This window comes from Panthera uncia, assembly GCF_023721935.1.
Source record: "Panthera uncia isolate 11264 chromosome A1 unlocalized genomic scaffold, Puncia_PCG_1.0 HiC_scaffold_17, whole genome shotgun sequence".
NCBI lineage: Eukaryota > Metazoa > Chordata > Mammalia > Carnivora > Felidae > Panthera > Panthera uncia.
In genome coordinates this window covers 106,749,571-106,776,485 of record NW_026057577.1, presented here as the reverse complement: position 1 = coordinate 106,776,485, position 26,915 = coordinate 106,749,571, and the positions used below count along the sequence as shown (strand labels likewise).

The 26,915-nt window shown below is 40.7% G+C and overlaps 2 protein-coding genes and 1 pseudogene across 6 annotated transcripts in view; 2 read left to right on the top strand and 1 right to left on the bottom strand.

Annotated features, from left to right (window-relative positions):
* The first annotated feature begins 3,454 nt into the window (after positions 1-3,454).
* Positions 3,455-3,551, top strand: LOC125935838 (uncharacterized; annotated as a pseudogene).
* Positions 3,552-5,050: 1,499 nt separating this feature from the next.
* The window catches only part of CNOT8 (CCR4-NOT transcription complex subunit 8), a 41,882-nt gene continuing 20,017 nt past the window's right edge, over positions 5,051-26,915 (top strand). The window contains exons 1-7 of one of the 4 annotated variants that reach the window (XM_049647931.1): positions 5,051-6,146; positions 12,022-12,205; positions 13,591-13,784; positions 16,649-16,810; positions 17,411-17,555; positions 18,523-18,633; positions 20,308-20,800. In XM_049647931.1, the coding sequence (XP_049503888.1) occupies positions 12,089-12,205; positions 13,591-13,784; positions 16,649-16,810; positions 17,411-17,555; positions 18,523-18,633; positions 20,308-20,457 (879 nt within the window). In that variant the 5' untranslated portion in view covers positions 5,051-6,146; positions 12,022-12,088 and the 3' untranslated portion in view covers positions 20,458-20,800. The other 3 variants (XM_049647933.1, XM_049647934.1, XM_049647935.1) reach the window with 3 other exon arrangements.
* GEMIN5 (gem nuclear organelle associated protein 5) overlaps positions 22,120-26,915 on the bottom strand; it is a 41,994-nt gene continuing 37,198 nt past the window's right edge. For both annotated transcript variants that reach the window (XM_049647930.1, XM_049647929.1), the window contains 2 exons: positions 25,469-25,565; positions 22,120-24,889 (listed from right to left, as the gene is read on the bottom strand). In XM_049647930.1, the coding sequence (XP_049503887.1) occupies positions 24,722-24,889; positions 25,469-25,565 (265 nt within the window). In that variant the 3' untranslated portion in view covers positions 22,120-24,721. The remainder of the gene's footprint in view (positions 24,890-25,468; positions 25,566-26,915) is intronic.

Here is a 26,915-nt window from a genome sequence, read left to right as displayed (position 1 = left end):
AATCAAATCAGATTTTTAAAAATAGGGCGCCTGGCTGGCTCAGTTGATGGGAGGCTGCTACTCTAGATGTCTAGTGAGTTCCAGACCCACGTTGAGCATAGAGATTAATTTTAAAAAAATAATAAACTTAAGATGTGGGTATCCTATACTGTGGAAGGCAGAAAGTAGGCAATTCAGGTGGACAAAAAGGTTACATGGACCAGAAGTTCTCATTTTCTCATTTTTATTGTTTCTGTTGCTGCTGAGGGCAGGCAAGGAGGAGAAATTCATCAACTATTATATCACTATATATTCTGGTGAATCTAGATGCAGGAAAGGTACTCCTGTAGAGGTTAAGTTTACGTGTTGACTGAAACAGCTAACATTAGGATACAGGATCCATGACCTGAAATGGTGAGCTCTTTTGAAAAAGAACGGAGTTTTATTTTTAAATTTCTAAAAACTATTTTTGAATAGGCAATATGTGTACCTGATATAAAATACAAGAAGATCAAAGAGTGTCCATAGTAAAAAGTCTTTTTTCACTCTTTCCCAGTCCCTTAATTCTCCCAAGAGACACCTTCTGTGACCAGTGTTTTGCATATCCACCCAGAGCTTGTCTGTGTAAATATAAACATGTAAGTCTCCCCCTCTTCTTTAGAAACAGCACACTGTACATGCTTATTCTGCTCCTTGCTTTTTTCACTTAGCACGCAAACTTGGAGATTGTTATAGTTCCTTTAAGAACTACCACATTCTTTTTAATAGCTTCATGCTGTCCCATTACCCACATGTATCATTATTTGGCCAAAGAAGGACTATATCTTAGTCATCTTTCCCTGCCTAATTCCTGGCACCATGTAAGGGCTCAGGAAACACGCAATTCTTGCTCACAAATTAATTAATTTTGTATAACTTATCCATGTTTTTCCTCCTCTCTCCTTTCAGAGGTAGCAGTATTTTTTTTTTAATACTCCAGATATTTCTATAACGTATAGATTTCCCTGCAGACCGAGTCTGCCTTCTGCTCTGATCAAACCTTGCTACCTGATCCAATGCCCACCTTAATCTAGCTCCTTTCATATAACAGTACTCCCCACTGCTTCCTACTTTTTTTTTTAAGTTTATTGGAGGGAGAGAGAGAGTGAGTGCACAAGTGTGTGCATGTGTGTGTGCAAGTGGGGGAGGGGCAGGAAGCAGAGAGTGCTGAAGGGAGAGGATCCCAAGCAGGCTCCACACTTGAGTTCAGAGCCTGACAGGGAGCTCGATCCCACCAACCACAAGATCATGACCTGAGCCAAAATCCAGAGTCGGATGCTTAACTGACTGAGCCACCGAGGTGCCCCTACTTCCCACTTTCTAATGCTCTGGGCATCACTGTTATGTGGACACATTGTTGATCACTTACTATGTGGAGAATTTGTTTTTCTCTATCTTCTGTTATCCCGGCCCTTATATCATTGCTCATAGACTTTCCCATCCAGACTTTCCTTCCTGGTCCTGTCCACGATTCTACCTCTGGTTCTTTTCTTCCTGAACGTTTTTAGCTTATGTGGTCAGTGTTTCCTTAGAGTAGCAGGCAATTTTTTCTATAGTCATTTCAAGCAGGAGCTTTGTGTATCTCGGTGGTATAATTCTGGTGCATAGTAGGTCCTCAGTAAGGCTTGCATAAATGAGAATCTCTCTTTGGTCCTCCTGGGTTTTCTCTTCATCCTGTCTTTGAGGAATTGCTCAGCTTTCTTGTCACCCCAAGGTTGTGTAAGACGCCCCTCTCCTGGCTGTTCTCCTTTAAAGGAAGTGCTCTTGAGAAGAGGTCCTGAGATCCTGGAAGAGGGTGGGTCTGGTTCAAACTGAACGCTGCCACCCACCAACTTTGTATTTCAAATCCAAAAACAGTTGACTCTTAAATAACACAGGTTTGAATTGTGTGGGTCTGCTTATATGTGAATTTTTTTCCATATGGTACAGTAATGTGAATATATTTTCTCTTATGATTTTGTTAATAACATTTTCTTTTCTCTAGCTTACTTCATTGTAAGAATACAATATATATGGGTGTCTGGGTGGCTCAGTTGGTTAAATGTCCAACTGTTGATTTTGGCTCAGGTCATGATCTCACAGTTCATGAGTTCTAGCCCTGCGTGGGGCTCCCTGCTGACAGCAAGGACAGTGTGGAGACTGCTTGGGATTCTCTCTCTCCCTCTGTCTACCCCTTTCCTGCTTGAGAACTGTCTTTCTCTCAACAAAAAAAGAATACAGTATACAATACATATAATATACAAGACATGATAATTGGTTGTTTATGTTATCAGTAAGGCTTCTGGCTAACAGTGGGCTATTAATAGTTAAGTTTGGGGTGTCAAAAGTTATATAAAGATTTTCAACTGTGCAGGGCATTGGAGCCCTTAACCGCTGCATTGTTCAAGGGTCAACTTATATTTCAAACATTTTATCTTCCTACACATAATATACTTTAAGAAATGCATCTCAGGCACCTGGGTGGCTTAGTTGGTTAAGTGGCTGACTCTTGAGCTCAGCTCAGGTCTTGATCTCAGGGTTGTGATTTCAAGCCCTGTGTTGGGCTCTGTGCTGGGCACAGAGTCTACTTAAAAAAAATGCATCTTGGCTTTGGGAGTAGATTCCATGATTCATCACTTACATACAACACCCAGTGCTCATCCCAACAAGCACCCTCCTCAATGCCCACCACCCATTTTCCTTTCTCACCTGACCCCCATCTCCTTCCACCCTCAGTTTGTTCTCTATTTAAAAGTCTCTTATGGTTTGCCTGCCTCTCTGTTTGTAACTATTTTTAATCTCCCTTCCCCCATTGTCTTCTGTTAAGTTTCTCCGCTTTCATATATGAGTGAAAACATATGATATCTGTCTTTCTCTTACTGACTTATTTCACTTAGTATAATACCCTCCAGTTCCATCCACATTGTTGCAAATGGCAAGATTTCGTTCTTCTTCGTTGCCGAGTAGTACTCCATTGTATATATATAAACCACATCTTTATCCATCCATCAGTTGATGGACATTTGGGATCTTTCCATAATTTGGCTATTGTTGAAAGTACTGCTATAAACATTGGGGTTCAAGTGCCCCTATGCATCAGCACTCCTGTATCCCTTGGGTGAATTCCCAGCAGTGCTATAGCTGGGTCATAGGGTAATTCTATTTTTAATTTTTTGAGGAACCTCCACACTGTTTTCCAGAGTGGCTCTACCAGTTTGCATTCCCACCAGCAATGCAAGAGGGTTCCCGTTCTCGACAACATCTGTTGTTTCTGAGTCGTTAAATTTAGCCACTCTGGTGTGAGGTGGTATCTCAATGTAGTTTTGATTTGTATTTCCCTGAGAAGAAATGCATGCATTGAGAATAACAGGCTTGGCTGGCCAAGGATTTCCCCCGTCTGCTTCTTAAGCAGAACCATTTTACAATCAGTGTTTCAATTTATTTAACCAATACTCTCGTGCTCATGTTGGCAACACATATACTAAAATTGGAATGATACAGGGAAGATTAGCATGGCCCCTGCGCAAGAAATTCGTGAAGCATTCCATATTTTTTTGTATGGAACCAGAAAAGACCCCGAGTAGCCAAAGCAATCTTGAAAAACAAAACCAAAGCAGGAGGCATCACAATCCCAGATTTCAAGCTATACTACAAAACTGTAATCATCAAGACAGTATGGTACTGGCATAAGAACAGACACTCAGATCAATGGAACAGAATACAGAACCCAGAAATGGACCCACAAACGTATGGCCAAGTAATCTTTGACAAAGCAGGGAAAAATATGCAATGGAATATTTAACCTATATGCTCCTAGCTGAGATTTGTTCAAGCCTTACTTACTTTCTATAGTTTGTGGTCCAAAAACAAAAGTTTTTTTTTATTCACATAGGAAATTATATTATTGGATATATTCTTCTCCAACTACCCTCTCATTCATTTGGGGCCTCCCTCCCATTGAGAATCAGTGATTTACACAATTGTTCTAATTTTGCAATCCATAAATACAGCATAGGCTCCACTGTTTACAACAGATACCCAATGCCTCCTGAACTACAAGCCATCTGTGTTTTTCATTTCTCTTCAATAACCTGAGAAATGAACACCCAGTTCTGGGTGAGGGTGGGGGTTCTGGAAATGGAGACAGTGTGTTTCCTGTTTGATTGTTTCAGTGTACACACCAGGCCCAGTGCTGCAGGAAAAAAAAAAACAAACCAAAAGTCTAAGAAAGGATTGCGGAGACTGCTCTTCATGTGACTAGCTCCTGATAGGGCTGTCCTCTCCTGAATGTAGTTGCAAGTGGGTGAAAGGACATTAGAAACCCACAAAATGGGTGGGGTGTGGAGTGTTTTGCCTGCCTTCTCCATGTCAGTATTGCTCAATGGAATGATTGTTAAGCCTGCACCAGAGCTAAGAAACACTGAATATCACAGGGATAACAGACACGCCAGAAACAATAGTTTATTCAATAGACTTACATGTCTTCCTCAGTGTGAGGTGTTTTTCTTCTATTAATACGGCAATAACCTTATGAAATAGTTACAGCCCTGTGTTACAGATGAGACAGACCCTCATTTGGAGGGGAGATGAGGAGTGGGGTTCAGAAAGCGCACTTGATGCTCTGATCTGGGGACTTGGGGTGGGAGTTCACCTCCCTGGAGAATAGCTTTTGGGTACTCGCTTTGAAATTGCCGCTGAAGGCTTGCTCTGCCTCCCAGCCTCGGAAATGGAAGCAGGATTCTGGAGAATCCCCGTTGGAGGAAATGTTTAAAAGCAGCAAGGCCCCGTGGCTTGGGAGTAAATTTGCTATCCACTTGCCAACAGCCTTCTTCAAGGGAAGGCTCCTAGGGTTGTGGCTACAGCCTTGCTTTGGGCCGTCCGCACTAGCCAGTCTCAGGGACTGGGTGGAGCTCTTGCGGGAGAGGCTAGAAGGGCGGCTCAGAATTGACAGCTGTGTGCAGGAAGTCGGTGCTTTGTCTTCTTCCCCAGGGCCGGAGAACGAGGCAGCGCTGCAGCCGAGCCTGCTCAAATGATGTCAAGGACAGGAGTTGGTAGACAGCCCCCTCTCTCCAGAAAAGATCAGGGCGCGGGTGGAGGCTTTGGAGGCTCCTAGGCCAGGCCCGGGCCCAGTGGTCTCTCAAGGAAAACGTGCAGAGCCTGCCTACTGACCGCCGCCTCCAAGCTCCTCGGACCGCCGGGCGACGCGGTTCTCCCACGGGAGGCCGCATCTTCTTTGTAATTCGAGCAGGCCCTGGCGGGCCGGTTGCTGTGGTAACGCTGCTTTTCCCGACTCTGTAAGGCGGGGAGGAGGGAGGCGGGCCTTGCCGGACGTCACGGAGACTGGGTTTGGGGGTGCTGCCCACTCCCGACTAATTGTTTGCCAGAAAGGAAGCCTAGAGATAGATGTTTCGTTAACTGAGGGGTCCAAGGGGCTGCATTAGTACGGACGGAAGGGATCAGGATCCACCCCCATCAACCTCCCCCCAAAGTCCGCTCTTGCCAAAGATTTTAACGGTCTATCAAAGCAGGGCGGAGGGGGAGTTGCAATTCGGAGATTTGGTCGGATGGTCCACGCCCCTTCCTCGGGTTTGATGTTTAGGCCACGCCCACCCCGAGCCGGGGCCAGTTCTAGACCACGCCTCTCCCCTGGGCGCGCGGAAGAACCAAAAAGGAGTAGTATTGCGAAATTGAATTGAGCCAGAGCAACTAACGCGCCAAGACCTGGGACGGGTCGTGTTCCACAGGCGTCCGCCGAGGCCGCCCCGCCCCACATTTTCGGGGAGCCCTCATGGTTTTGCGCCTGCGCACTGCCCCCGCGAGCTCACGGGTTGGACGAACACGCAGAGTCGCCGCGGCGCGCAGAAGGGGTGGAGCAGGCATGAGCAGGCGCGCGCGCGCCCGTCTGGAGGACGCTAAGGGAGCAGGCGAGACGGGAGGATCCAGTGGGTAGAGTGGTTCGCCCAGGTTTCTTTGGGCAGTGCGTAAGGCCGCTCTGGGCACGAGGGCGCCCATCTCACTGGCTCGCTCGGTTCCCGGAGCAGATCCGGGGCAGTAGGAGAGCGCCGGGTCAGGGGCCGCCGCCGCCGCCGCTCCCGGTGGACTCTGCCCGCCAACCCGCAAGCCCGCGCTTCGCGGGCCCAGCCGTCAGGGTAAGCGGGCTCGCGCTCACCAGAGAGACGAGCGAGATGGAAGAGTGTGGGAGGCCATCGGGGACCTGTAGGAGGAAGGGGCTTTGGGGCGTGCGTGAGGGGCAGGGGGTGTGAAAAGAGAAAGAGGGCCATCGAATAGTGGTAGTATTAACAGCCACTACCACACAATAATAATATTCTAGTGGTTTGTGCCAGCACTTTATCAAGCACCTTATTTACTTTCTGTTAACATCTACTGCAGTCTTCCGAGGTGTATGTTATTAAACCCATTTTACAAGATAGGAAAACTGAGGCACCAGAGAGGTTAAGTAGCTTATGCAAAGCCACACAGCTGGTCGGTCTGGGTTCGAACGCAGGTCGTTCTGGCCCGAAGGCGTGTAATTAAAAAAAAAAAAAAAAAAAAAAAAAAGAGGGAGGGTAGAAGGAGGAGGGGCGGGATGAGTGTTGTTTGGGGAGGGAGGGTGATCCAGAACAGGAAGAGAACGATGATGGGAGACTGTAAGGGAGAGGACCTGAGTCTGGAACCTTGCGGGCCTCCGCCTTCTTGGTTCTTTTGGCCCCACAACTTTTCTTTGCTATTCTGTTTATGAGCCATAGCTATTGCTCTGGAGGCCTGGACCACATGGTTGGTTTTAAGAACTGGTTGAACTGCGGTTAAGTCCAGGGTAGTTGTCTTCGGACACTGTTTTGCGGGCGGAGGTGATGGAGGACGGCGGGCCGTGTATGGAGAGGACCCTCTTCCAAGCTGCTGCCATTTCTTCTAACTTGCTCCCACTTCCTTTTCCATCTTATCCATGTGCGGTAAAGCCTTTGTTCAGTTCTCTAGAATTGAGGAAGTGATGTTTATGGTCTCCTTGCACACTTAGGCTTAAACAAAACGAAACTGGAAAAACCAAACATTCTTTTCCTAAGCAAGTCTCTGGATTGCTTGCAGAGAAAGCTTGCCGGTGGCTTTATTTGTAGTTGCTCTTTAGAGCTTGCCTGGGTAAGTAGCTTTGTTTTGGAGAAGTTTATCCTATAGGTCAGCAGGAGCGAGCTCGCAGATTTTACTGCAGATCAGCATAGGGCAAGGACCTCAGTAATTCCTGTATCTGACCTTTCCTTCTTGAACAGTCTAATGCTGGGAACCAACAGGTATCAGTGTTTGTATTTTGCTTTCATATAGAGTGGAGTAGCTCACGGGAGAGTCAAGTTTTAAAGTCACCCTGTGAGGGAAACTGCATGGGGATCAGAATTATCCTTAAAAATTCCTTAGAAGGTACAAGGTTGTACATCAGGGCCATTCCGTTTCTCAGTAAATCTAGCACAGTTTTTCCTTAAGCCTTTAAACTTGTTACTGTTTCTCCCCTTGCAACCCAGGTAAAGTAATTAGCCTAGCTTTAGGATCTGTGTTGCACAAATAAACATATTTGAATGGAATAGAGTCCTTCCACGTTGTGAGGTGTGCTATGCCCTGCTGGCACTGAGAGGCACTGAGAGAGGAGGAAGACTAACCAAGGAGAACAGTATGTTTGTGATTCCCGTCTTACGCTTCTTCTGGAGCATGTGCTCGCTGAGTGGAAAGTAGCAGGCAAAATTGCTGGCATCATTCAGTATTATTATTTCTCTTCTTTGGCTAGCATAACCAGTAATCTATGCTAAGCTAAATGTGCATAAGGTGATTCCTTTTCAGCTTTCGAGTGGCATTACGTTTTGGGGTTTGCAAGCTATTTCCCCACAATTTTCCTAGATAGGGGTTTGGTGTGAGAACTCATCTTAGGTATTTTTGCCAGTGGTCTGCACTTATGTTCCCCATTTATCAGCTATATATAGCAATGGTTAGCTTTTTGAAAGCGGCTTAGCTTTTTAAAAATTTTTTCTTGGAAATGGAAGTCATGATAGTGCTTTTTAAAATTAATGTCTCTAAATTTCTGTTTTATCTGCAAAATGTAGTGAAGACACCACTGTACAAAGTTGTTGTGAGGTTTGTCCACTGTTAACTTTGAAGCAAAATCCCACATTTTGTATCACCTGTACTCTGTTTTGCATTATCTCTGAAAGATGAGGACTCTTTAAAAAAAAAAAAACATGACAATATAACACCAAAAAAAAAAAAGCAACCCCCCCAAACAAAACCAAAACCAGCCATTATTCAGACTTTTGTCTTAAAAATGTCGGTTTAAAAAGATTTCTAATAGTTTGTTTAAAGCGGGACCTAATTAAGGTCTGTAGATTTTGATGGGCTGATATGTCTCTCGAGAGTCTTTTACTTTTTAAAAAAAAAATTTGTGTGTATTTATTTAGTTAGTTAGTTAGTTAGAGGGAGAGCATGAGCAGGGGAGAGGCAGAGAGAGAGAGAGAGAATCTGAAACAGGCTCCACACTAGTGCAGAACCCCATGTGGGGCTTGAACTCTCGAACCGTGAGATCATGACCTGAGCCCAAACCCGATTTGGGCACTTAACCGACCGAGCCACCCAGACGCCCAGTAGAGTCTTTTACTTTTAGTACTTGTAATTTGTTGAAAAATCTGGGTTATTCTGTAGATTCCCACAGTAGTTTCTGGATTTTGCTGATTGCCTTTCTGTGGTGTCATTTAACATGTTCCTCTGTCCTCTTTATTTCCTGTAAATTGGTCTAGAGGTTTGGTCAGATTCAAGTTAGATTTTTTTTTTTGGCAAGACTTATTCATAGTGGTGATGTATTCTGTCAGGAGGCAATGGTATGTGGTTGTCTCTTTTTATAGTAATTATAGCCATTGTGATATTTTAGCAACTTTATTGATGTATAATTCATACTATAAAACTTACCCATTTTAATGTAGAGTTCAGTGATTTTTACTAAATATATGGAGCTGTGCAGTCATCAGATAGTTGAGTTTGGTAACATTTCTATCACCTCAATAGCATACCTCATGCCATTTACAATTAATCCCCATTCCCATCCCACTGCTGTAGTCTACTTTCTGCCTTTATAGATTTGCCTTTTCTGGGTATTCCATATAGATGCCATTTTGATATTGCCCAGATCTATGAATTCTTTGGGAGTTACAGAACAGTGATATTCTCTCAGTCTGTATTTCTTAGCTTTATAATTTCTATTAAAAGAAACTTTCCCTCACCTCTTAAGTTACTTAGTACAATTTACATAGGAAAGACAAGACACATACTTTAAAAAATAGATTGATTTACTAGCATTCTCTAGTGGTGACCAGTGAGGTTTATTTTCTTAGGTTTAAATCCATGAGTTCATAGTGAATTGTCGGAGAAGTCTGAATACATTGTACTGACTGTTCATAATGGTGTTTATATTATCTTTTCTTTGACCAGAGGGAGCCTCTTCAGATTATTTCCTGAGGTTTTTTTTTTTTTTTTTTTTTTTTTGACACACCCTTAAGAGCTTCTTAGCTGGGGAGCCTGGTTCTAAGGGTTTAGTGTAAGTACTTAATTGTCTTCTTTTTAAGTCTGCTCTTTTCTGCTTGGAGGTCAAAGGCATATTTTTGCTTGGGTCCTTTTTGCTGCTTCACTCTTAAGGAAACGTATTCATAGTCATACCCACTTCCCCTGCAGTAGTTTATGGTTGTGTTTGAAACGATACCAGTCTACGGCCATACCACCCTGAATGTGCCCAATCTCTGAAATGACACCAGAAAGGAAGTGCATTGTTTCAGTTAGGAAAATAAGGAAGTGAAGTGGTACTGATTTAACATTAATGGGCATAAAAATGGCTTTGTGCCATCTTGCAGGAGAAAACCTTAAACACAATGTAGAATTGAATCAGAGTCCTTGCATTCTCTTAATTATGGTCATATAGTGGAATTTACTCCACACTCAGTTTGGACTTCACCCCTTTTTGGATGTTCTTTATATGTTCATCTGCAAGTCTTTAATTCATACCATTGTGTACAGAACGGAAATGAGAAGAAATGGATTCTGCCTTTAACAAGTGTCCACCCATATTTGTTAGGAATATACCACAGTCTACTTAAGTTTTAGAGTAATTACAGTAAGTCTGTTATAATTTCAGAGAAACATCTGTTGAAGTGTAGGATACCTTGAATAAATGGAATCTTTCAGGGTTGCTGACAGACCAACAGGTTTCCCAGAACTTTCTCGGAGAAATGATGACGTTTGAGAATGACAATTTTGTTTTGATCCAGATTCTTATGGTTGCATCTACCTGTCAGGAAAGTAGGAAGGAAAGATTTCATTTTACTGTTTCTAGGAATTTTCCTCTGAATACGTATATATACTGGAGTCCACTCTTACATTGTGTTGAGTATTCCCTGTGGTGGGGTTGCCTTTTTAATTTTTTAAAGTTTATTTATTTATTTTGAGAAAGAGCATGAGCGGGGGGGGGGGGGGGGGGGGGGGGGGGAGAGAGAGAGAATCCCAAGCAGGCTCTGCGGGGTCAGCACAGAGCCCTATGTGGGGCTCAATCTCATGAACTGTGAGATCATGACTTGAGCTGAAAATCAGGAGTCACTTAACTGACTGAGCTGCCAGGTGCTTTGGGGGTTGCCTTTTTAAAGAAAGGCCATTATGATAAGCTCCTTTTGGTCTTTTTATGATCAAGCATCTCATTGCTACAATAATAGCATTACTCTGAAGCTGAACTATACTGAGTTTCATTTTGCAGACTACTGTTTCCCCCCTAGTTTCCTCCCAGAATATACATTGTAAATCATTATCTTTTCCTGTTGAATTATTTATACTTGCCATCTTCTCGAGGCACCTGGGTGGCTCATTTGGTTAAGTGTCAGACTTTAGCTCAGGTCATGATCTCACATTTTGTGAGTTTGAGTCCCCCATCGGGCTCTGTGCTAACAGCTCAGAGCCTGGAAGCCTGCTTCAGATTCTGTGTCTCCCTCTCTCTCTGCCCCCTTCCCCACCTGTGCTCTTGTCTCTTATCTGAAAAGTAAATAAACATTTAAAAAAATTATATACTTGCCATCTTCTCTACTCCTATTGTTGAATTGCTTAGTTTCTTTATATTATTATGTGTTTAAAAGTAGACTTTAATAACTCCAATTCTGATTTTCATTGTGGTGGTTAAAGATTCATTTAGTGGTGTTGGTTTTTACAATCTAAAATCCCTCACTTCATGATCTATTTGCACAAATGTAAAGAGGCACTGTGTTACGTTAGTTAATTGGCTCTAGTTATATGTGACTTTTTGATGGTGGAGAAAAGGAATTTCTCCTTTTTTAGGGGGTGGAGGGAGGAGTCACTAAGACTTAGATGTACATTCTTTCAGGCTTTCAGAGATCCAGGTACATGTAAACTAGCTAAAGAGATTCTTTTAAAAATGTTTCCATGATTTGGTCTCTGTGCAAGTGTTGTGAAAGTTACAGATAAGGGAGTATTTGTGGTCATTGGAGGCTATTTTAGTGTTTAGGTAGTCTGGAAAGGGCTCAAAAACTGGTTTAGGGTGGTGGTTTCACTTCTGTGCTAAAGGGCAGCTTGGGCAAAAGTTTCTTCAGGTTTGTTTCTGTCTGTCTCTCTCTCTCCCTCCCTCCCTCCCTCCCTCCCTCCCTCTCTCTCTTTCTTTTATTTTATTTTTAAGTAATTGCTAGACCCAACATGCATCTGAACTGTACAACCCTGAGATCAAGAGTCACATGCTCTACTGACTAAACCAGCTAGGCACCCCAGTTTCTTCAGATTTCTTAAGTAATTTTAGTTTCTTCAGGTTAAAGACGTGTGTGTGTGTGTGTGCGTGCGTGTCTTGACCAAGATAGGTTTCCCCATCATAATAAATGGGGAATAAATACAAATATAACTGTCTTAATGTTTTAGCTTATTAAACTGATGAAGTGATTTTTTGATACCTTTGTTTTGTTGGCATCTTGCCAGTGTGTACATTTATGTGATTTCAAAATATGTTTTTGAATCTAGATCAGATCAACCATTGGCTTGCCCTCTAATAAAGTCAGCTGAAAGTGACTGCTCAAGTTTCTTCAAGATGCCTGCAGCACTTGTGGAGAACAGCCAGGTTATCTGTGAAGTCTGGGCCAGCAATCTAGAAGAAGAGATGAGGAAGATCCGAGAAATTGTGCTCAGCTATAGTTATATTGCCATGGTAAAGAGCTCCACTCTTTTTAACTCACCTTCTGCTGCGGACTTAGGGAATACTCAGTGTGAGATTTTGAAGGAAAGACTTCCACCAAAGCCATGGTAAATTAAACTTGGTGGAAGGTTGTGAAGCTTTTATGAAACCCCAAGGTAGCCAGTGGGTCTGAGAAGGATGTAACCTCTAGTATCTTAGACTTTTTGTAATGTTACTCTGTATTGACAAATGTTTAAGGCAAAAGTTATGTTAGCCAGTAGGACACATCTATACCACAGATGCGGTGAATTTGACAGTGTTTTTTTAAAAATTAGTTATCAGCATTTAAATACAGAGAGACCTCTCTTAAAGCCCAGATTTCTGGTATCTCTGGAAAACACTGGGAAGATCTGGCATGGGATTCACATTCTTGCCTGGCGGTGAGTGGCTGGAGAGGCAGATGTGTGTCACGGTGATACCAACGGCCTCTTCTAGAGGAGGATGTACCTTCTGTGCTCCAGTCCCCATTACTCATAAGCATTACGTCTTTAGCCTTGTATTTAAAATTCTCTGTGGTCTTGTTCCAGGCTTTTTACTCAAGGTAAGTATAGCAGTTGTTTTTTTTTAAATAACTGTTTCACTTCCCCATATTTGTATTTTTGTTCATAATCTAGACTTTGTTCTTAATCTAGACTTTTTTTAATTCACTGTATACGAACCTAGCATGTCCTTAATTGATCTGTAGTCAGCCGCTCTTACATCCTGCCTAGGATCTCCTCTAAGTTGCTGCACAAAGCTTCATGATTCTAGTGCTCCTTCTGTAGATATCAATGAAATCAATATTTAGTTTTTAAAAATATTTATTTATTTTTGAGAGAAAGAGAGTGAGTGGGGGAAGCGCAGAGAGGGGCACAGAGGATCCTAAGTGGAGTCAGTGCTGACAGCAGAGAGCCCGACGTGAGGCTCGAACTCATGAACTGTGAGATCATGACCTGAGCCAAAGTTGGATGCTGAGTTGACTAAGCCACCCAGGTGCCCCAAAATCATATATTTCTTTAAATCATTTTTTTAATGTTTATTTATTTTTGAGATAGAGACAGAGCAGGAGTGAGGGAGGGGCAGAGAGAGGAAGGCATACGATTCAAAGCAGGCTCCAGGCTCTGAGCTGTCAGCACAGAGCCCAATGCAGGGTTTGAACCCACAAAACTGCGGGATCACGACCTGAGCTGAAGTCAGATGCTCAATCGACTAAGCTACCCGGGCGCCCCCCAAAATCAATTATTTTAAGATAGGTTTTTGTGCCCAAGCTTGGGCTTGTCATATAACTTTTATAAATTGAGAAAAAATTTTTATGAATGATAAATTCAGCATCCACTGTTTTGTGAAACCTAATGATGACAGACCTTTCCCTTTTCTAGGACACAGAATTTCCAGGTGTTGTGGTGCGACCAATTGGTGAATTTCGTAGTTCCATAGATTACCAGTATCAGCTTTTACGGTGCAATGTTGACCTCCTAAAAATTATCCAGCTGGGCCTTACATTCACAAATGAGAAGGGAGAATATCCTTCTGGAATCAACACTTGGCAGTTCAACTTCAAATTTAATCTTACGTAAGTGAGACACTTCTCAGTGTTATTCTTAGATCTGCTACATTTGTGCAGACTGTGATCTCTAACTGATTTTATTAATTTAAAGTTTTCTTTCTGTTGAAACCAGGTAAGGATTGGACACAGCAGCCAAACAGAGAATGGAATAAGGAATCTCAGAAAGTAAAGTCCCTCTTAAAGAACACTTACAGGTCAACAATAAAAAGACAACTCAATTAAAAATGGGCATCAGATCTGACTAGAAATTTCTCCAAAGAAGATATAGATATGGCTAATAAACCCATGAAAAGATGGTCACCACCACTAGTCATGAGGGAAATAAATGTAAATCAAAACCACAGTGAGCCACCCACTGGGTGGCTATAATGAGAAAGACACAAGAACAAATGTTGGCAAGGGTGTAGAGGAATTAGAATCCTCATACGTTGCTATTGGGAAAGTAAAATGGTGCAGCCTCTTTGGAAAATAGGCAGTTTCTCAAAAGGTTAAACAGAGAGTTACCATATGTCCCAGTAACTTCTTTTCTAGGCATATACCTCAGAGAAATGGAAACACATCCATACAAAAACTTGTATGTGGTGAATGTTCATTACAGCATTATTTGTAAAGGCCCTAAAGTGGAAACTATCCAGATGTCTGTGAACTGATGAATGGATACAATAAATGTGGTATATCCAGGCAGCGGATTATTGGACAGTAAAAGAAAGAAGTACTAATACATGTTGTATATTGATGTGCTTTGAAAACATTATGCTAAGGGAAAAAAGCCAGACACAAAAGACCATGTATTGTATGATTTTGTTTATATGAAATGTTCAAAATAGGCAAATCTGTAGAGTCAGAATAGGTTAGTGGTTGTCTAGAGTATAGGGGGGTTATGTTATGGGGTAGTGGGGAATGACTGCATACTAGGTATGGGTTTTCTTTTTGAGGTGATGAAATGGCCTGTGGTGGTGGCTGCACAACTCTGAAAATATTGAAAACTGTTGAATTGTATATTTAAATGAGTGAATTGTTTAGTTACGTGAATTATAGCTGTTTAAAGTGAAAAAGTAAAGTCAGTTCCCCAGTTAGGGGATCAGTGTTTGAATTGCATTTCTGCCATTTTTTAGCTGGGTGGTTTGGAGTTCATTTTATCTTCTGTAATTCAGTTTCCTTATCTGTAAAATAAGATTACTATGTTTCATAACAGAAGAAATAAGCTATAGAGTAGATGCTAATCAAGAGTAGGTGAAACTGAAGCCTGATAGTGGGCAAATTTTGATGTTTTAGAAACGTGGGTAAAAAAATACATAACATAAAATTTGCCATCGTAACCATTTTTAAGTTTGCAGTTCAGTAGTGTTAAGTAAGTTTGCATTGTTGTGAAACAGAACTCCAGAACTCTCTCGCAAATCTGACACTCTACCCACTAAACAACTCTCCTTTTTCTTTTTTTTCTCCAGCTCTTGGTAACTACCGTACTACTTTCTGTTTCTGTCTATTTGACTATTTTAGATACCTCATATAAATGGAATCACACAGTATTTGTCTTTTTGTGACTGGCTTATTTCACTTAACATAATATCCTTAAGGTTCATCCATGTTGTGGCCTGTCAGAATTTCCTTTGTTTTTAAGACTGAATAACATTCCATTGTATGTTTAGACCACATTTGTTTACCTGGTCATCCACTGATGGACATTCGATTGTTTCCACCTCTTGACTTTTTGAGTATTGCTGCTATGAACATGGATGTGCAGATAATCTTCATGACCCTGCTTTGAGTTCTTTTGGATACATACCCAGAAGTGGGATTGCTGGATCGTTTGGTAGTTCTGTTTTTAAGTTTTTGAGGATGATATAATTTTTTATGGGGAAAAATTAGGGGAGACTATCATTTTGCTGAATGTATGAGGTGGTTTTAGTGTATTTCTTACTGGACCACAGTTCTTGAATACTGCATTCTTTAACTGGGCACCAGGAGCATTTGGTAGCTCAGGAATAATTTTTTGATTGTTCATGTGCTTTGGAGATTTCTTTGAGGTCCAGGAATAATTTGGGGAGACGATCTGGATTTTTCCTTTAACTTCCTTTCCTTTTTCCGTTATTCTTTTTTTTTTTTTTTTTTTTAGTCCATTGTCAAAGCCTGTTATTTATACCTTAATGGTAATTAATACACAAAGGAAAATAAAAAATTCCCTAGTTGTCTTTTAAGTTTATGTGAAAAACAAATGAAAGGAAAAAAAATAGTGAAATCTAGTGGAAAAGAAGTTAACGTAATGGAAGGATCGATCAGAAAATGATGTCTTTTTCCCCCTATTTTTGTGATAGGTGGTATTATAAATATTCCTGTGTTTAAATTGATGAATGTATCTTTGCAGTGGAGTATTATGCCAGAGTTGCAAAGGATGTGTATTTATCAGTATTGGTCTGGAAAGATGGTTTGTGCTATGTAGGTGTAGAGATGGAGGTTGTTGTGTACATGGAGAAAATAGTCTGAAGGCTATATAAAATGAATTGTTAACAGTTATTTCTGTGAGGTGGTATTATAAGAACATTTTTAAGAGTATTCTATTTTAAATGTTTTTGTATTGGTTGATTCTGTTTTTCTTTAAACAGTGAGAAATGTGGACCTTTTGTATTTAAGAAATTTATTTTGTGGGGGCAAATCTCACTTTTCCATCTGCCGCAGAGATAAGATTATCTACTTTGCATGCTTGTTGGAATATTGGAAAGAATGAATTGATCTGTTCTTAAATTATGAAAGCCTTTCAAGGATACCTGTTCTGTAATTATAAGATGTTAATTTTAAGGTGATGTTAACATTGCTGCCCACTACTTCTGTTAGATTATCCACCACTAAGAAGTGAATACCTTCTTTTTTAGAGAGGACATGTACTCCCAGGATTCCATAGATCTCCTTGCTAACTCAGGACTACAATTTCAGAAGCATGAAGAGGAGGGGATTGACACATTGCACTTTGCAGAGCTGCTTATGACATCAGGGGTGGTTCTCTGTGACAACGTCAAATGGCTTTCATTTCATAGGTCAGTTTCAGAGCATCTATATTTCTCTTTCTTTGGCAGCAGGGGATTGCATTCTGATGTTATTTTTGCAGTACTGATTGCTATCTTCTTCCGGTAACTTATGAAGCAGTTATGAAATTGAAATGGTAACTGGCCCATGTTTCAGTTTTTCAAAAAGTACTTTGGAGCACATACTGGTTTGTTTCATACAGTATTGGGTTCTGTCATATGGCTATCAGTGGGTACATTCCAAGTGGAAAGATGGAGGAGGGGAGATCAAAGCACTTGATCATCTTTTTCTCTTAAATGAATGGCCTGGAATTCCCTAGGTACTCCAAAGACAGATTCCTCTTAAGAGATGTTAATTTACACTTTCAGTACTTTAGAATTTTTGGTGGATAAAACCCACATTTTTAAACCCTTGGGTTCTCTTATATGTCTCTCATATTAGTGTGGTTTGTTAGTATTTAATAGAAAGTTGAGATTACAGTAGGATAAACTAGTTTGGAACACTGAAAGTTACTCACGGGGAGTATCATTAAGTTTTGAGAAATAAAGCAGTTGAATGCTGGGGCCTGGTAACTGCTGTTTTTTCACTCCTTGCCTCATTTTCTCTTGTAGTGGCTATGATTTTGGCTACATGGTAAAGTTACTTACAGATTCTCGTTTGCCAGAAGAGGAACATGAATTCTTTCATATTCTGAACCTTTTTTTCCCATCTATTTATGATGTGAAATACTTGATGAAGAGTTGCAAAAATCTGAAGGTACACAATATATATATTTTTTAATTTTTTTCTTAATGTTTCTTTATTTTCGAGAGAGAGACAGAGACAGAGCATGAGAGAGAGACTGAGAGCATGAGTGGGGGAGAGGCAGAGAGAGAGGGAGACACAAAATCTGAAGCAGGCTTCAGGCTCTGAGCTGTCAGCACGGAGCCCGATGTGGGGCTCGATCTCACGAACTGTGAGATCACTACCTGAGCCCAAGTCGAACACTTAACCGACTGAACCACCCAGGTGCCCCTACAGTATTTTCTTAATATTAGTAACAACAACAAAGACAAAAAAGCAGACTTGTCATTTGGCTTCATTGCTGTTTTTAGAAATTATTTGTCATTGTTCTGCATTCTTGAGCGCCAGCTAGGTGCCAACATGGTGCTAGAGAAGTACATATAGAGCTGATTGGCACAGGGATTTGTGTGGTGAATGTCTTTAAACTGGGTATGAAGGGAGCCCTCTGCTTCTCTCATCTTGAGGGAGGAGTTCTTCACTTAGGGCCCACGAACCTAGTGAAACAGTTGGCACCGTGAGGTGTATGTGCAGTTTGTTAAGGATGGGGTCTGGAGCGCACCAGACTCTCAGATGGATTCGTAACTTGAGATAGTTCAAGAACTCAACACCCTAATAAGTTGTTGACATAAGAGATTTGCTGTCTAGAATTGGATTGGTATTTGACTATTTGCTCAGTTTTTATAGCAGTTAGGACTTTAAAATGGGGCAGAGGTCTAACACTATTAATAGTGTATAAAAGAAAGGAGTTGAAAGTGAAATATAACACAGTATATTGTGTGGAGGGCTGAACAGGGGATATTGCTGGGGTAATAAGGCCTTAGCAAATGGCCTGCTCCCACTTGTCATTCCCAAAATAATTAAACACAAGAATGGACTTAGTTGACTCCAGTAGACGAGTGGCGGGTCTGAAATATTATCTTTATTTTCTTTACATCTGCAGGGAGGTCTTCAGGAAGTTGCCGATCAATTGGACTTGCAGAGAATTGGAAGGCAGCATCAGGCAGGCTCAGACTCGCTGCTGACGGGAATGGCATTCTTCAGGATGAAAGAGGTAAGGTGGTGGGTTATCTTTGTGGACCGAGATTTGTTGAAAATTTATAGTTCTTTTGGAAGTTGACCACTTTGAAAGCAGTTGTTTTGTTTGTTTGTCATTATGTTCAGTATGTTAAATGTAGTTTGGGAGGCAAAGACACATTCTGAAATGGAGGCCACTCAGCATGCTCAAGTGTAGACATGTACTGGGCGTTCTTAGCAGTTCTCATTCTTGCAGTTATTTGCTTTTCTTCTAGTTTTTTCTTCTCTCATATAAACAAATTCACGTTTGTTCAAACATTCATTTTATGCTTAAATTCTGTTACTTATCAAATGTCTGGCAGCTAACATCATACTCAGTGGGGAAAAGCTGAAAGGGTTTCCTCTAAGATCAGGAACAACACAAGCGTGCCCCCTCTCACCACTTTTATTTAACATGGTATTGGAAGTCCTAGCCAGAATAATTAGGCAAGAAAAAGAAACACAAGGAATCTAAATCGGAATGGAGGAAGTAAAACTCACTATTTTCAGATGACATGATATTATACATACAAAACCCTAAAGAGTCTACCAAAAAAACTCTTAGAACTAATAAATGAATTCAGTAAAGTAAAATTTCAGGATATAAAATCAATATTCAGAAATCTCTTGTGTTTCTGTACATTAATAATGTACTATCAGAAAGAAATTATGAAACAATCCATTTATAACTGTATCAAAAAGAATCAAATATATAGCAATAAATTTAACCAAGGAGGTAAAATACCTATACCCTGAAAACTGTAAGACATTGAGGAAGGAAACTGAAGAAGACACAAATAAATGGAAAGATATTCAGTATTCATGGATTGGAAGAATTAATATTGTTAAAATGTCCACACTATCCAAAGCAGTCTACAGATTCAGTGAAATCTCTATCAAAATTCCAATGGCATTTTTCACAGAAACAGAACAAATAATCTTAAAATTTGTGTGGAACCACAAAAGACCCCAAATAGTCAAAGCATTCTTGAGAAAGAAGAACAAAACTGGTGGCATCGTGCCCCCCCGCAAGCTTCCTTTGGCAATATCTGGAGACATTTTTGGTTGTCACAATGTGGAACAGCAGGGGAGACGTCCTCTACTGGCCAGGGACACTGCTAAACATTCTACAGTACCATAGTGCACTGGACAGCTCCCCTCCTTGCCCCTCAACAAGGAATTGTCCTGCCCAGGAGGGCCAAGGTTGAGATAACTCTGCTGAAGTGTGTGATATCCTGTATCTCACTTGTAACAGCCTACTGTTACATTATCCTGTTTTATAGATAGGGAACCGTGGCTTACGGACAGGTATAGAGTGTAGAGCCCAAGCTCTTGACCACTGCACTGCTTGTTAAAGAGAAGGGAGATGGAGGTGGCCGTACTAAATAGCAGCAGCAGCAGCAGCAGCAGCAGTAGCAGCAGCACACGGATCCTGCCAGTAAAAGAACTCATGGAGAATAGAAGTCTGTTCAGAAAGGAGAGCCTATATATAAAAGGAGCGTGAAAAGACTGTGTATAGGAAATGTCTTGAGCCTTTCTTTATGAAGTTACTTTCTAGTTGGGTAGATATTCAGGGCTTTAAGACAGTTGGGAGGTGCTGATATAGTAGTGTGGAGACTTGGCTGGACTCTGGGCGTGATTCTCACCGTGAGTTCTCTGTCCTATTCTGCAGTTGTTTTTTGAGGACAGTATTGATGATGCCAAGTACTGTGGGCGGCTCTATGGCCTAGGCACGGGAGTGGCCCAGAAGCAGAATGAGGATGTGGACTCTGCCCAGGAGAAGATGAGCATCTTGGCCATCATCAACAACATGCAGCAGTGATGGCGGCGAGGCTCAGGAGGGTGGGCCTGATCCCAGAGTGGTGCTTATGTGCTGACTGTTTGTGTGTACTTACCTTCCTCCCCAAGAGAAAACGCTTCTTTTGAGCAAACCGTACCTACCATCTGCGTTGACAGAAAGACTTCTGTTGCATTGAAGACAAAAGACGTCTTTATTTTAGATCCAGAAGAGGGGTTTGCTCTGAATTTGTAAACAAGTCTTCCCTATTCCTCATCCCCAAGCCTCTCCAATTGCTTCCTGCCACCAGCATCCATGGCTCATTTGACACCTTTTTAAATATCCGGGACAAGTCAGAGACGAACTAGTAAAATATATATAATTCTCATCTGTGTCATTATTTTTCTTTTAAATCTGTTGCTCATCTCTGAGGATGAAGACTTCTTGACGTGATTCTCAGCTGAGCTGAGGGCTTCCAGGGAAAGTGGAACGACGTGGCGTTCTTGTGAAGTGGGATATAGATGTCTTTTCCTTCCTTTCCTTTTTAAAAATCTTTTTTGACCCTTCTCAAGGACATTTGCTTTCTTTATGCTTTGTTAGTCTTTCGTTGTGTACTATTATGTGGAAATGAATTACTCCGTGCTGACATTTTGAAGACGAGATAATGAAAACTTTTATTAAAAACAAAATTCTTCTGAATCTGTCTACCCTTTATTCATGAGGAACTCCAGAACGGGTGTTAAGTTAACCACTTACGCGTCTTTAAGTCTCTGTTCCATTGTGCCACTGAGATTTGCTGTCACATGTTTATCATTTGAAATCATTTTAAATTTTAGTAAAATATGCTGGATTTGTCCCTGAAGGAAATAAGATCAGAATTTTGGACCGTAAGTCTTATATTTTCAGTAATGTGATTTCAGATGGTCATGTGTATTCCCCCATGTCTCTTTGTTCTCCCTGCCTTTCCTTTCAGCAAACCTGAGAAGTTAGGGAGATGGATTATGTGAGTTCCAGCAGTGTGTTTAAAAAGTTATAGTGGTACATGTAAACAGGGCAGTAAGGAATTTGGTTAGAGTTTTCTTGGAATAATATCCCACAACGGGTGTAGGAAGCTCAGGACTATGATTTTTTTTTTTTTTTAAACTGGTCATTTAAAAAATGCATTGTTTTTTGAATGACTACAGTATGGCCAATTTAGAAAAACCAAAAACCCCTTTGAAATGGTGGAAATGAAAACTGGTAACTCACTGAAGTGGATGAATAGTCTTGCATTTTAAAAGCTTATGAAAAACTCAATTTCAGATGATTCAAAATGTCAAGTATTATAAGCTGGTATTTAAGATGCTTGTAAATATTATTTATGTTTTTAATTTTGTAAAATAAAGATTTCTTTTTAACCACTGGCATGAAGGTTTGGTCTTTTATAGCTATTAATTACTGGCTGTAGGAGATGGTCATTTGCAGTCAGTGCCTGGAAGCATCTTGACTGTCCCCAAACTCTTGTCTCAGTTTTCCACAAGTTGGTGTGCATATAAAATGTCTCATTTTGTAGGAGGTTTTTAATGACCAACTGTGTAAATGGAATTGTCTCTTCACTTCACAACCCCCCACTGATCGTCCAGCCTTAGTGGGAAAACTAGTTTTAATTCTAGTTCCTGGGACCACTTTACTCCATTTGGTGGATTAGCTTGTTAATTAGCAGACTATAGACAAAGCGAGCTTCTGGTATTGTAGAGTTGGCTCCACACTATTTACAACCCTTCCTATTGGCACAAAACAAGGGGTTGTAAGAAGTCTGGTATAGGAGCCAATCTAGGTTTTTGCCTGGGATGTTCACATATAGGAAGAGAGGTATTTATCACTGTGATTTGTGGTAAAGGCAGCACAGGTCAGGGTCAGTGGTTCTCTTTCAAGTTCTTTGGCATGCTGGTGACTGAGCCCTGCGTAGGTGTCCTAAATTTAGATTCAAATAGGGAATTTTATCTTTGCCACACTTCAGGACAGATGTACATGTCAGGAGAAGTATTGAGATGAAGGGTTGAGGAACTCCGTGTCGAGTGGGGAGTCTGGTCACCGCATGGGAGGGATGAGAATTTATTAAGGTGTTCTTAAAGGGCACAAGTCTAGTAGAATTGGCAAAAACTTCACCTTGTATACAGATATGTGAGTGCATTTAGGGCTTTGTGAGTGGTTATCCTCAGAAAGGGATGGTCCTGTAGAGTAACCAAGAGAATGCTAATTACGGGTGAATTCAAGCCCCTCTGTATAAACTGCCAAATGTTCTTAAATTCGTGGTTCTGCTAATGCAATAAGGTTGACTACCAACGACGAGCTTAATTGTTAGCTTGTCCTGATATGCATGAGCTCAGTTTAGAGTCAGATTTTAAGTCCAGGCTATTAATGAGTATTCTAATTTCTCAATTTATTCAGTCTGCAAGTTTCTATTGTGCACCTACTAGATAACAGACACTGTAAATAGGTGCTGGGAAAATAGCACATGGAAGACATAATCTCTACCAATCTCATTGGAGCTTACAATCTGCATTGCCAGAGTACATAATTCACAAAAATACAGTATGAGCTGTAAAGTACAGCACGCTGATGTCTTTTAGATTGAGGTTCAGGGACAGTCATTAGAGAAAGGACATTTAAGCTGAGATCTAAGAGATGGCTAAGAATGGACCAGGCAGAGGAACAACATGAAAAAGCTACTGAGACAATATGAGAACTTGGTGGATTCCAGCAGCCTAAGAGACCAGTGCGTGTGGAATCCAGAAGCAAGGATGTGAGTGTAAGAACAGGAGTCCAAGAGGTAAAGGCTGGGATCAGGCAGGGCCTTTTAAGCCCTGCAAGATGATTTTTTTTTTCCGGTAACAATGGGAAACTACTGCAATAATTTTTTATCAGGGAATTGTCAAGATCTGATTTATAATTCAGTCACTGATACCATGCCAAGAAGATTCTTCATCCCCAGTAACAGTGCATCTTCTTCTCAAAGTTCAAGTAACTGTATAAAGAACTATGAGCATCTAAATTCTATGGAATTTGCTTTTGGGTTTAGCATTTTTAAATTCTAAAGCTAGGTCGAATTCAAACAAACAAAACCCCTGGTCAGTCAGATGTGTGTCTTAAACTTTTCTTCCTAGAGTTCCTGTGAATGAATTTTATTCTTGCTGTCCACAACAATGCCAGCCATAGGAAACTAAAAAATAAACTGGACATTCAAGCAGAAAAGCTTTCATAATGAATCCCCAAAGAAAATAGTTACATTATTGGGAAAGAATGCTCCCTCCCAACCCTACCCCAGACTGATGTTTATATCCCAGCAACTGGGCTATTACAGAAATATCTGTTCCTGACATTGTTCAACTATTTAACCAAAGAGAAGAACAGACCTCAAGAGAATGCTCAATAATGGGGGGGGGGGGGGGAGAACAAGGATTTATAATTAAATAGTATATAGGATCCCATTATGCTGGAGTCCAATAATCCAAAAGCTACATACACAAAATTATGCATTTTTCTTCAAAGAGCATCTGTGGTTCTAATTCTCAAAGGGTCTATGATCGAAAAAAGATTAAGAACCACTGAAATAGCAATTTCTTCCTGAGCTACTGTGATCACCATTAATAATTTCTTATAAAACTGAAGGGATAAGACACATCTGAGTTTTAGTTATTTGTTCTTCTAAAGCTTTAGTAAATGATGTGTTCAAGTAAGCAATTACATGAAACAACCAAATTTTTGATCTAAAGTTCAGATGGAGGATAGAATCAACATGATGGGTAAAGACCTATTTCACATTCAAAGTTCAGTCTTTGAAAGAATAGAAGGGAAGAACCCAAGTTAACAAAAACAAAAAACCAAACAACAAAAAACAAGCCAAGTCATAAAAGATATCAATTCTATCTCCAACAAGAATGGCACATTTACCACCAGGCAAAGTATTTATAAAGGTAGTTTGTGTTTAAGAACGTAACACTTTGGGTGATTAAAAAGTTTCTCCTCTTTGGGTGAAACCTGCATAAGGCTTTAGAGATGACCAACAATGAATCATACTGCAGGTGTTAGTTCTGAATACCTACTTCTGGCTTTTCATGATCTTTTCCTCCAGTAGGAAACCACAATTGAGTCCAAAGTCTGATTCCACTATGTCTAGGGGTAGAGTCAATTCAAACTTGACCCTCATTTGTATTATTTGGATCACTGCAAAAACATCTAGGGATCAAAGAGAATGGCGCGGTGTCACGGTGGTGAAGGGTGTTGTACGTTGGAATATGGCACAGTTTCCTTAAAGGTCCTTGAAAATTCACGTGCAGAAGGTCTGGCAGTATCTTCTGTAAACTTTAGTGTTGCCATATTTCTGAAGGAGCTCTTGGGCCTGCTGCTGCATGTCCTGGGTTACGCTGCCAGGACACTGGGCCCCGATGTGAAGCAGAATGAGACAGCACTCCAGCACATCTGGGAAGGGCCAGATCTGAAAGGGGACACAAGGATGAACAAGGAAGCATTTGGAGGACTCACATATACCTGTACAGAAGGCACCAGCAACTCAAAGTCTCATCTAGTGACACTACTCAGGCACGGCTGAACTGAGGAAGGCTCTTCCTCAGTAACTCTAAGGGTAGATGATACTCAAAACTGGGAGGGCTCAGACTGGGGTATCCTTCTCAAATGACAGAATCATCTTCTAGAGCCCTACTCAATTCATTCAAAACATGACTCTCCTCTAATACCAGGGCCACATTCAAATACACCTACCCATCTGTAAGCTATCAAATACATGGTACCAATTTTAATTTTATTTTACTTCCCAGATGCAAAATGTGTTCCATTTCTCTGAAGACCGAGGTATAAAATTGCTTGTGTTGCCAATAATCCTATTCTCACAAAACATTTTAGTTAACCCAAGACAACGGGATCCTAAATTTTTAAGCATATACAAATGTGTAGCAATTTTATAAATGGAACACAAAATTAGATGACCTTAAAGAATTTGGTCCAGTCAGTTGATAATATAAACAATAATGTTTTATTAAATGAACTGATATCTTACCTTAACACTCTCAGGAAATTTAGCTATTCTCTCATTTGCCTCCGTAAGACTTTTGGTTAATTCAGGCAGAGAAAGTGGCTGATTTTTTTCTTCTTTACTAGTAACGATAAAAAAAAATTACAAGTCATATGCCTTGCCCCACAAAACTTTTAACTATTACCCTATAAATAAAATTCTTTTGTTATCTCTTTCATCTTTAATACAAAGGTCAAGAGGAGGGAATTTAATGTGATGTGATATGAGGTTTTCAAAGTGAAATATCATTCCTCACCATTTGCCAAATCCCCAGTTCTTAGATACATAGCTCTAATGAAAAGTTAGGCCCTTCAGGGGATTTGATCTGCAGCTAAGTGCACAAAGCCTGGATTTCTCTGGGGAATGGTTAGACACAGCTCAGGCTCCTAACTGTTGGTATATGGATGCACATTCTTCTGGAAAGAGTGTCTGAATCTTCTCAAAGGAGTCCTGTGATCCAAAGGTTAAGAGCTGCTGAGTTAGAAAGATTTTTAGTGTTTTTCTTGTTACTAAAACCTAGTAACTGCCTAGAGTGTGATAGCTTACTGGAGAAGTGACTCAAAACTCTAACTCAAGATTTCAGTGGGACTATTTTTACAGCAATAAATATATAAGGGCTTCAAAACATTTTAGTTTTGTTTTTTTTTTTTTTCAGTTAGTAATAATAGCTATCAGTTTATTGATGGTACTAGTTACAACGTTTTATTTACGCCCTTTGCTGGGGAGAAATAATCTAGGTAAAAGGCCCTCAGCATAATGACCAATCAATAATTGTTAATCACTGCAAATGCCCATAGCAGAAGACCCTGTAATATATGCAAATGAGCTCTACAGTGATTGCGGATCGGCTCCTGTCATCCACCTGGCCCCTATGTTCAGTGGAAGTGATTAGGATGTTACATTCTGATCATTTGGGATTTTCTCAATTCAGTGTGCAGTTTTGTACACTACTCTTTTTGTGTATTTTCTGGGATAGCATAGAATAATCGAAAAACCGTGGTTTTCATTAATGATACAATAATGCACTTCCATTTTACTTGGTTAATTTTTTGGGGGGAGGGGAATCTATCGCCTAGAGATAAGATTTTATTGTCCTATTGTTATTTTTTACTGAGGTTTTTTTTTTTTTTTAAGTTATTTTTATTTGAGAGAGAGAGAGAGAGAGAGAGAGAGAGAGAGCAAGCAAGAGAAGGGCAGAGAGAGAATTCCAAGCAGGTCCCATGCTCAGTACAGAGCCCAACGCCGGGACTCAATCCCACAATGGGATCGTGACCTGAGCTGAAATCCAGAGTTGGACGCTGAACCTACTGAGCACCAGGTGTCCCTATCCTATTATTAATACTATTTGTGATTTCATTTAATTCCCCAAACAAGCAAGGTAGGAGTAGGTACTCCCAGTTGTATATATGGGAACAAATGCTCAGAAACATTA